Source organism: Grampus griseus (assembly GCF_964374135.1).
Source record: "Grampus griseus genome assembly, chromosome: 17".
In the NCBI taxonomy this organism is placed as follows: Eukaryota; Metazoa; Chordata; class Mammalia; order Artiodactyla; family Delphinidae; genus Grampus; species Grampus griseus.
This window is the reverse complement of record NC_139011.1, coordinates 64,004,870-64,016,897: the sequence shown is the minus strand read 5'-3', so window position 1 is coordinate 64,016,897 and position 12,028 is coordinate 64,004,870. Positions and strand designations below refer to the sequence as shown.

The 12,028-nt window shown below is 38.0% G+C and overlaps 1 protein-coding gene across 14 annotated transcripts in view; it reads right to left on the bottom strand.

Moving 5' to 3' along the window:
* STAU2 (staufen double-stranded RNA binding protein 2) overlaps window positions 1-12,028 on the bottom strand; it is a 301,142-nt gene that overhangs the window by 123,885 nt on the left and 165,229 nt on the right. For all 14 annotated transcript variants that reach the window (XM_082674511.1, XM_082674521.1, XM_082674510.1 and 11 more), the window contains one exon: window positions 6,767-7,074. In XM_082674511.1, coding sequence (XP_082530637.1) covers window positions 6,767-7,074 — 308 coding nt within the window. The remainder of the gene's footprint in view (window positions 1-6,766; window positions 7,075-12,028) is intronic.

Below are 12,028 nucleotides of genomic sequence, written 5' to 3'. Positions count from 1 at the left end.
CACATGCCTACAGAATTATCTTTTTAAAATACAAAACCAATGTCACTACCCTTTAAAAAAGAAGTTGGTGGTCTCTGGCTAACAGCTAAATTCAAATTCTCAGCAGCACACGTCTTTTCAGCCTACTTGCCAACCACTTCCACTTTGAACTCTTAAGCATTTTCTAAAACATCACGCCCTTTTGTCTTTAGGAGTCAGCTGTTTCTCCCTGCAATTTCTTTTCTTCTTATTCACCTTAAAAGTCTATGTACTTCTTAAAGCTCATTCAAATGTCCCTCAGCTATGAATTCTTCTTAATTCCTTCAGTCAGAGCTCTTCATTCCCATCCATGATTCTTGACATGGCTAATCACACCTCAAGTGATGACACTTACTATGCGGGGCAGGCATTACCTACGTTATTTCCTGCAGCATGCTACAAATATTTAATTTTTAAAAAATTAAATTTTTGTGTAATGTTCAAACACTGATCCCTGGAGACCAGACTCAATTGTAATAGCGGCCACTCTTCTGTATATTGGTTTTATTTTCCCGTCTGTCTGTCTCCAACTTGACCATAACTCTTCCTGTACCCACTGTCTGGTATGCTACCTGGCACGTGTAGGTATGTATTAAGTATCGGCCCAGAGTGAATAAACAAAGGTTCCAGTTCCTGTTGTTCAGCTAAATCAATTCCAGTATTCAATGAGATGATATTGTATACCCAGATTAACTTCATATCCATCCAGTTCTTCACATACATACTGAAATGACTGAAAACTATTCTTAATGCACTATTTTTCTCTTGATAAGAGTTTCTGAAGCTGTGAACTGTGTATCCTTTTCCAGCTGTACTCCTTGTTTTCTCAAATGTTCCACTACAGATAAAACGATTCTGAACTTTTCTTATACTTAAAAAAATGACAATACTACAGATAAAAAATTTTTTAAAGTTTTTCAAATATCTCTTATCTCTCACAGTTATATCTGCTTTTTGATGTGACCGTGTCAAGACGCCAGAACTTTCCTGAACCTAAAATCTATAAGGGTTTAAAATTAACTAATAATTCTCTGTGGAAATGAGTAAACTGCATTACTAATAGGATGCTTTACTTCTGTAGTCCCTCAAATGTGTATTTACATCATAAAGTTATACCTTTGAATAAAAACTAAAGTTCCTTCCAGCTCAAAAGAGAATTCTTAAATAACTCAGACTCAGTTGTGTACCTAGTGGAGGGCATAAATAAATTTATTAATGAAATCTATGACTAAACCAAAACGATATCCAGAAGACCATGGACTACCATGAACACTAGTCCTACCTTCAGGGATCAGGCTTCAAACGCTATACAATAGCTGGATTTAAAATCAAATGAAGATTTGTAAGCAAGAAGCAAAAATGTACCAGGCACTTCTGCTGTGTCATAAAATAATGTAGGTAATGCCTCCTTCACTATCTGATACATAACGAGACAGTCAATAAACGTTAGTTTCGTTTCCCTGTTTACTCATATATCTCCTAATGCCCCTGGTATGTCAGAGTAGTTTTTTTCCGTGTGCAGAAATCTTTTACACTCAGTATTCCACATACTGTTCTCTTTCTCAAGAGTTGTCCTGGGTGAGAAGAGAACAATATATCTGAAATTTTAGGTGCTGTCATTCACGAAAAAAAAAATCTCAGCTGTAGCTGAATGCTGGAGAGAGGGAAATAGATAATTTCAACATGACTTAGAATGAACATAGGTATACAGATACCAGCCTGACATGCACTGACATGTACCTGATGGGTACTACAATTAATCTTACGTTACTAAGTAAAATTCACATCATTGCCAACCTTTTCTAGCAAAAGGAAATGAAATTCACCTTTAGATGAAAAATAATTTCCTTTTCTTCAAATTGATTGAAGAAATAATTGATTATTGGTTTTCAAATAATTCCAAATAGAATTCTCATGCTGACTTGAAATCTCTTCCGGTACAAACAGAAAAGGCTACAGCTATTTCTACCTGGGGATGACACATAATGGCAACTATCTTTTTCTGCACCTCAGTGGCTCATTTCAAAGTCACTGTGCCAGGACAGCTCTTTTGTGTTTGTATATTACTCTTTCTTTGAAATATGTGTCTTACTATGTATGTGCTGGCATATCAAGGCTCAAAATGAGTACCTTTGTCTTTCTGATTACATTCTGCAATGATTTAGGGTGGAGTCAGTTAGTCCTGAAGAGTTTATGCAGTAATAGTAGACTGTTTACTTGAAGCCTGATTGATTCTTATTTGTGTTACTGTTACTCATCACAGTATGTTTTTATGTGGATCAGGATTTCTTTCTTCAAATGTAATATTTTTCTCTAAAGAGTTGGAAATTTCAGCAAAGTAAGGTGACCTGTAATTCTACTGGTTTTTATGAAGTATGGTTATGTGATATGTAGTCTGCATACCCTTAAGGGCTTGGCCAAGTATATCAAGGCCTAAAGAAACCAGACAATAAGTCAGTTTGCATGAATGTAGGCTGCCCATTTGAAGAACAAACCTGAGTTTTAGGGTCCCTACAGGAAAACCAAGCCTTCAGGAGAATTCTTCCAATTTCTCCAAGGTCTTTGAAAAGCAGCAGAGGCTGAATCCAAGAGGGCTTTTTAAGAAGTGACTATGAATCAGAGCGGAATCTCTTGACCCCATGCTAAACGCATGTATGTTTTGCTCCTTGTACTCTGGGTAATTTCTCATCACTTTATACATTTGTGTAACAGTGCAGATGAAAATTTGGGCTCAGAAGTGACACGGTGAGTTATGTTTCAAGGACAAGTTAGAAACGGGGGAAAAACATATTTCTAAGTGGAAGAGTATATGTATATGCATGATTTCTTTCTCCATATTTTCCTATTAGGAATCTACAAAAGTTTACTGAAACGGGTCTTTAAAAAAAAATGGATCCCTTACTCTTTAAAAAAACAAGCTGCAAACAGCTACTCTGATTATAAATATATGGATTACAAAAAGTGAGGTATAGGGAAAATAAGAAAAAAGAGAAAGGGAAAAGGTTGATTTTCAAATTGGCCAAGCCCACTCCCCATGTCCCAGCTCAGTGTAATCTGTACTAAGGTCGTATTGTTAAAATATGCTATGTGTCATACATGTCAAAAATAAATATTTAAAAGAAGCTCATCACCATAAAAGAAGTCTGCTATAATCATACTAAACTTCAAAAAAGGAGATATATTATTATAGTTGAAATGTATTATGTTTGAATTGTATTTGAAAAGAAAGTTTTTAATTAAATAGATATTTCTAAGCCTTCTACTGACATTCTCATCTCGCTAAAAATGGCACCAGCATCATAAACTCACAATAATGAACAGCCCCCTATAAAACACTCCTTGATTTTTATAAAATAAACTGATTATGGTTTAACTAAGACACCAACTAAGTGCTTCTTTACATTCTTTATGTGAGAAAAACAAATCTAGTTTATCAAATTTTACTCCCAAGGTTTTAAAAACAACACTGTTCAGTGGATGACAGTCACAAGGAAGGGTACAGACTAAAAGATTAAAATTAAATCCATCTATCAAGGATAATTGACTAAAATAATTCATTTTAATTTCCAATCTAATCACGTTCTAATGACTCATTTAAACAATGAAATGCTTATAGTTAATTATTCAGAGAGATTTTTAATATATGGAAAAGCATATTAAAGATGGAAAAACTTAGAATAATGTAAATTATAACACAACAAAACAATCTTCTGCTTCAGCTCAAAAGCAGAGCATTTCAAAAATGTCTCCATAACAATCTTCTTTAAAAAGCTGAATGATTTTGAAACATTTTGGCATTGTAATTAAAGGGTATCAAGGTACGCACCAAGGAGCCCTGAACACTACGGTATAACTACATTTCAAATGAATTTTTATGAAATGCATAGAAGTTATAGAAGCATACTAACTGGGCTGAACAAAGTCTGAGGTTCACAGAACTACTGATATAAAACTTTCTTCTGCTAAAAAATAATAAATCAATAAGAACATTCAGGTTTTAAAAGAAGATAATAAAAATGTACTCAATAAAAATTCAAAAAATAAATATTCACTTATGATAGAGATCCAAAGGCTTGCATCTAAAATGTGATTAAAAACTTCAGGTGAGCCCCAAGAAAGGATAAAAGAATTACTGAGAATGTGCAAGTGTTCAGTCATATTCTGACCTATGAAGCCAGCTTTATTCATAATAACTTTAATTGTATGATAAATTATTCTGTAGATTTAAGCAAAAGGATGTGAGTTGAATACCTACATTCTGGTGAGCAAATAAGCTTTTTGTAACTTATAAATTTCAATTAAGGAAAAAAATTTAAAAGTTAAAACAACGTCGTTTTCAGTACACTAATATATTTTTTTTACTTTGTAATACAATATAGCTGTCACATACAATGGCTCTGGTAGGCTTAAATCAAATGTCAGTGGGCACAGAGGGCCAGAGAAGGGTTTATATACAATATTCAATAAGCAATAATATCTATTCAGTGTACAGTAACAAAATTTTAAAAGTACTAACCTAGAAACAGAGAAAAAGAATTTATTGTTTTTAAATTCCAGAAATGAAAATAACATAACAGCATGTCATCCATAACAAGCTGGCCCTATAATTTCTAAACTACAGTCCAATTAAAACATTTAAGAAATAGAAACAATCTACATGTTTTTCTACCAGGTAAATGTACCTGAGAAAGTTACCTATAAAGAAAGAGGCTTTAAAACTCTTAACCACAAAGACTCTTCTACCGTGACATTATGAGGACGTGCCGGGCACCTGACAGGGAAGGGAAGCCATTTCCCACAGTCTGTTCACCACACACTGCAGGCTGCAGCCCGTCAGCAAAACAATATTTCATAGCAACACCGAGCTCATTTGACCAAAGCAGCACAGTAACGTTTTAAAACTATGTTTATCTTCATTAGTATGTAAAAATCACCATACACAAATTTGGAAATGTTTAACGTGTCCATAAGTAAGAGTGTATTATCTCAGCATAAGCTTTAAAAAAAATAAAAAGGTCTGAGTACTCAGCCCAAATATAGGAGAAACAGATTCTACATTTTGACTAAAGTAAAGGTATTTTAAAATTATAGTTGTTGTCATTGCTAAGAATTAACAAATAAATACAAATTTAAGTAGTTCTTCTGGCAGCAAAATTACATCAGAGGAACATCTCCAACCAAAAAATCAGTTCAGAGCTTGAGTGCAATTTGTGCTTTGTTTCTATAAAAATGCAAATGCAGTGTTACTTTCAGACATTTCTAAATGACTAGACTTGTAAATAAACAGTGAATTCCTTTTCATCACAGTTTATTTCTAGTTCACCTTATGCAAATTATAGATAGAACTAAAAATTGCTTAGTTTTTCTTTTCCAGTACTTTAACTGTGTGAATCAAGGTTCTTTTATTTTAAACAGTGATTTATTGTTATTCTTAAGGTAAACAACGAAAACAAGTTCTAAATTTTAATTTTTAAGTTAAGTGTTTAAAATTTCAGATGACAGAGCCCCAAACTGGTAACAGCTTTTTAGATTTCGTATTAATAGTCTAAGTAAAAACACTCAACGACTACCTGGCAATAGATGTGAAAGAATCAGGTTTCTGTGATGAGAAACAAAAAAAAACATGCAAAATACCCCCTTGGTAAAACACATGATCTTCTCTCTTATATCTAAATTTGTAAAATTTTTATAAATACATGATCATTCTACATAATACAGATCTTCTAGAAGATTTCTAAAGGAAATTACAGTTTTTGGTCTTAAGGAGTAAGACTAACATGGAAAGGGGGGTGAATATAATGAAATCTGAGGGAGCAGTCCACTCTTTCTACACACAAGCACGCTGCTGTTCGCCCAGTCAAGTGAGTGATTACAGCTCAGTACAGGATTTTCAAGGCAACTAAGAAGTCAGAACACAGGTATTTCCTCTTCCTAGAGTTAACAATTCTTTAAAAAGTTCTACTCATAAAGGATTGTTGGTTTTTTTTTCCAAAAGGGAACACTGACTAAACGGGGAGGGGAGGGGGAAGGTTTCCAGCCCCAAATTCATATACACAACAAGCGGACTATAAGCTAGATTTAGACTGCCCGGTGAAATAGACTTGTTGGTACCGTCTAAGGTAGGCGCTACCCTAGATGGTTCAAAACACGATCCAGTAAAACGATACATGTTTTCATGCCTCAGACAACTAGAAAGCATTACTGTTCTAATACCATGTTTAACTAACTCCTAAGATCATAGACTTCTAGGATGTTGTACCTTAGTGGTATACCTGAATCATTACTAGCCATAGAATGCCAAATTCAAAACTGCTTTGAAAGTAAAATCATCATTAGAAAAAACCCTACTGTAAAATGAGAGAGGCCTTAGTGCTAAATACTAATACCAAATGTATGAAGGCAGCACTTTTGTTTGGGGAGGAGAGTGAGGGAATAGATGCACCCAAGCAGGACACAGAACAGAGAATGAAAAATGTTTAAAAAAAAACAAATCAAAAACAAAAACAGAAGAAGAAGGAATATGGAGGAGAGCCAGGCGGCAAAAGAATTACTGGAGAGAATGAAAAATCTTTAAAATGAGGCATGTGCACATGACTCGTTTTTCTGTCCTCTGTGTTCCTAATAATTTACAATGTAAGTGGCATAGAAGTCACGCTAGCAGGCAAGAATGAGCTTTCTGATGGACAGAGATGAAGGATTTGGGGCTAATGGATTGTTTTGTTTTCTTGTTTTTGCTTTTAATTCATACCTGAAAGCCTTGAATCCTTGCTAAATATTCCAGCTGTTTTGAAGGTTGTACTGGAGAACAAGGGGGAGGAGGAGAACTTCCTTTTAAACCTATGGCTTCAGCTGTAGGAGATGTTCCATTCATAAGGAGTTCCCTGGCAATTGTAGCTGAACTACTCGAGGTGGGAGATATACTGAAGAAAGAGCTTGAGGGTTGGTTCATATCTTTGGGTGACAAATAGCCTAGAGCTGTGCCAGAGATGACTTTGTGGCGGCTGGCTTCCATCTCTTGATAAACATCAGGAGACAAATGAAGAATTCCTTTTGGAGCTACAAGTAAAATAAAGGAACACTGTTATTACACGTAAAGTAAGTGGAACAGAAACATGTTATAACATTATTAACTCAAGGATTTCACTTGACACAGTGACTGAGCAGTGAGAAACGCTGTAAGCAAGCACCTTCCCCACGCTTGCAGAGGCACCGGCAGTCTCCTATTTGGAGGTGAATAACGCATGTTTCAATATTCCTAAAATCATTAGTATAAACAAGCCACCGAAGTGACTTCAGGGGAAAATGTACGTGGTAGGGAAGCTGTGGAGGAACACAGGTAACTGATGTGTGGAAGTGCAACATGGGATAAGATTAGGAATGTGCAGGCTCTTCACCCTGCAACTTAGTATTTTATGATCTCATAAAAGAGATCCCTAACATGGATTTTGCTGCAAAATCCCTAACCTATGCAGCAATTGAGACACAGTGGGTAAAAATGAAGACTGGGTCAGTCCAAACCATCTGAGGAACAAACTCCTATATCTGACGGCCTACTGGTGTTCTCCTATGTCCCACCGTCAACTCTATCTCATGAACATGTCAAAAAGCGACAGAGCATCTTCTCCCCCAAACTGTCTCCTATCTGGCTTACCTCATCATGATACCACCATCCACCTGCTCAGCTGCCCAACCTAGACTCCTGGCAACCATCTTTGAGTCACCCACAAACAAGTAACTGCCGTGTGCAGTCTAGAATTCGCCCCGTCATCACCAAGTGCATTAGTTCAAGCCAGGACACACACAGGTTCTAATATCAAGAGGAGTGAGCCTGGGGCTGTGTCAGCAGTTGGCAGGGTTGTAAACATATAAAAACAGCACTTTCCTTTGACTACCATTTGTCTCAGAGAGGTTTCAAACCACATTTCACACTGCTTGTTCTAATATCTTTGGATCAGATTTTAACGACTCTCAAATCATGATATTATCTTTTAAAATTACTGATAAATCACCACTTTTGGAGGATGTGCTCTGAGAGACACAGCTTAATGCCCTTGGTCCTGCCGCCCCGTTTCCGACCACTAACTCCTGATACAAGCCCTCAGTGTTTCTGGCCAGGGTTACTTTAACAACCACTAAAAGTTTCACCGCTGCTAGTCTCCCCAGTGTCCATTTCCCAAAATGTGTTCTATAACATAGTCCCCCAATATAAGGGTTCCATGATAAATAAATTGGGGAAATAATGAAAATTATATCACACACAAACATCCTTTTGGAGGATTAAAAATGCACATGAGCACAGTAAAGACTGAGAAGTCCAGAAGAACAGAAATCTATTCAACTTTGTTTAACCCAGGATTTCCCAAATTTATTTTATATCCAGGCTTTTCACATAATATTAATAATATCTAACACTCGGGGAAATGCTAAGACCAGCCACCCTCTTACTTTAAAGTCTTCACTGGCTCCCTCACTTACACGATAAAATCTAAACTTCTTAGGATGACATATGAAGCCCTCAGTGACCTGGCCCCTCCTCACCTCTCCATCCTACTAAAATACTCATGCGGAACCCATGCTCCCATCATGCAAATATATTCACACTTCTTCCAATACTCTGGCTTGTTTGATCCCATCATATCTTTATTTCTACTGTACACACACACACACACACACATACACACACACACACACACCAGTTAAGCTCCGACTACTAGGTTCCAGGCACTGTGCTAACCAACACTGACCTCAAGTCACCCTCAGTCTCTCAGGAGAGGAAAATGAAAGGGATAAATAACATAGGGTTGTAAGTGCCTCTGGAGAGGTGGGTTAGGGAGTGGTAGGAGCTCAGCAAAGGCTTCCTGGAGGTGGTACTGACGGCACATTTCAATGGATGAGGAGAACTGGGCCAGGGAGGAAGAGGGCTGAAGGCAGATGGCAGCATGAGCAAACGCGGGCACTCGCAGAGTAAGCCCAGGAAAGCAAGAAGGGGGAGGTGCGGGGGCTTCCCTGGTGGCGCAGTGGTTGAGAGTCTGCCTGCCAATGCAGGGGACACGGGTTCGAGCCCTGGTCTGGTAAGATCCCACGTGCCGGGGAGCAACTAGGCCCGTGAGCCACAACTACTGAGCCTGCGCGTCTGGAGCCTGTGCTCCACAAGAAGGGAGGCCGCGACAGTGAGAGGCCCGCGCACCGCGATGAAGAGTGGTCCCCGCTTGCCACAACTGGAGAAAGCCCTCACGCAGAAATGAGGATCCAACACAGCCAAAGATAAATAAATAAATAAATTTTTAAAAAAAGAAGGAGGAGGTGCGAACTGCAACGGGGGAAGGAGGAGGCAGGAAGGGGCGAAGCTCCAGGAGACTTCATCCTGACGGCATTAAACATAAAGGAGTTGCTTTTAAAAATAAATGGGACTTCCCTGGCGGTCCAGTTGCTTAGGGCTCGGTGCTTCCACCGCAGGGGCTTGGCTTCGAACCCTGGTCCGGGAAATAAGATCCCGCACGTCGCACGGCGCAGCCAAAAAAATAAGTGATTTATATAGCTTAAAATAACATACCAATCCCATTTTATGGATTTACTTTATGCCTTTGTGTTTGTTAGCTTTATATCCGGGAAAAATTTCAACAAAAAAATTTAAAAAGAAAACATATGCAATGGAAAAAATACAGATGAATCTCACTAGCCAGAGGAAACTACTTTTTCATTTGGCTCTAAAAATATACTTTTAGTCTTGTTTCCTATATACCTTTTTGCTAACTTGAAAAAGTAAGTTAAAACATAAAAATACCACATGAGGGCTTCCCTGGTGGTGCAGTGGTTGGGAGTCCGCCTGCCGATGCAGGGGACGTGGGTTCGTGCCCCGGTCCGGGAAGATCCCACATGCCGCGGAGCGGCTTGGGCCCGTGGGCCATGGCCGCTGAGCCTGCGCGTCCAGAGCCTGTGCTCCGCAGCGGGAGAGGCCACAGCGGTGAGAGGCCCGTGTACCGCAAAAAGAAAAAAACAACAACAAAAAACCACATGATCCTTTTGTTGTTTACAAAACAATATACTTTCATTAATAATTTTAAGGCTTAAATTTTCATTATATGAATTGTTTCCTTAAACAATTCCGCATTGTTGGACATCTAATTTATCTCCTTTTCATGCAATTAAAACAATATAGTGAAACATATTTTTTGCAATTACATCCTTACTCACATGAAGATTGATTTCCTTCACTTAGAAGCAGAATTGCTAGTTCGAAGAATACGCATTTTAGTTTTTCTGACACGAACAAACTGCTCCAAGTTGGTACAACTCCAACAGCAGTGCCAATTTCACGCTTCCATACTAATATATGCAAGTTTCTCTTTCCTACTTTTGTACTGGACATTATTATTAAAAAATCCTTGCCACTGTTCTCTGTTAGTGCCGTTAAGTGGCAAAGATTTTTTAAATAATATCTAATACCAAAATAGGAAAAAAAGATACTTTTAGCCCCACCACCTGACATCTGGGGAGGTGAGAGGAGCTGGAGATTTGAGTTCAATCATTAGCGGTCAGCATTTTAATCAGTCATGCCTGCATAATGGAACCACCACAAAACCCCTAAATGAGGAGGTCTGGGAACCTTCTGAGGTTTGAACACATCCACATGCCGGGAGGATCGGGCTCCCCAACTCCATGGGGACAGAAGCTTCTGTGCTCTAGAGCTTTTCGAACCTCATCCTGTGTACCTCTTCATCTGGCTTTTTGTTTTAAATTCCTTTATAATAAACCAGTGATAGTATCTTCCCAAGTTCTGTGAGCTGTTCTAGCAAATTATCGAACTTGAGAAGGGAGATGTGGGAACCCCCTGAATTTATAGCCAGTTGGTCAGGAGTACCGGTGGCAACATGGGACTTGTGACTGGCCGAAGTGGGGCATCTTGTGTGGCGGAGCCCTTAATCTGCGGAGTCTGTGCTAATTCCGGGGAATGTCAGAACTGAACTGTAGGACACCCTGTTGGTGCCTGGAAAATTGGAGAATGGGTTGGTATGGGGGAAAAAATGCCTATACATTTGGTATCAGAAGTGTAGCAAAAACAGTCCTATGTCAACACTGATCAAACCGTACACATATGTGCAGTTTATTATACTTCAATTTTATCTCAACAAAGTAAAAATATTTGCCAGTTTGATTAAGTGCTATGTCATATTATTAATTTTTTAATTTTTTCACTAGCTGCAAAAACACCATATGTAATTCTTACTTAAAGAATAACTCAATGTATGACTCTAAATTCTATACTCAATTTAAGAAATCAGGAAACTAACAGCATTATCTCAGTACTGCTATTATACAGAAGTAATGGGCTTGCCAAGAGCAATATTATAAAGCAAAGAAAATGCTCTCCCAACACTCAAGAGAGGCATTACATCACAGTATAAGAACTCATGCAGAGTACAGGCTCCCTTATTCTACAGTAAAGCCTGAATCGACTTTTCTTCGTGCATAAAGAAGATTTCTTTCTGCAGAGCTCAAGTGATGTAACAGCCACTGAAAGACTGTAAAGGCACTTGTGGATTTATGCAGTCAACTACCGAATGATTTTCAACATGAATATTAGTAACAGTGTTTGGATCAGTCACAATTCATTTAGGTTCTTCCTGTTGTAAATTTAAGTCACTTTTCAGTAGGGTAAAGACCGAAAAGCAGATTCAAAGAGTAAGTTCAGATATACATATTTAAGGACTTTCGACTGTCTCCTGAAAAACTATATCCATTTATTCTTCTATTAGCAATGGGTGACTAAAACCTGTTTTCCTACACGTCTGTCAAAACAGGTTTTAGTTATTCTAAATAATTACTGCCACTCTACAACATTCATTGTTATATTAATTTACATTTACTTGATTACTGCACAGATAAACTTTCTCTCATGTGACCACCTCACAGGCCCAAGCCTTTTTTCCTGTTGGCTTTGACCTCGGTTTTGCTCATGGCCTTGGAAGGTATTCCCTTGCTCAGGCTTGTTATATCTGTTATATTTACC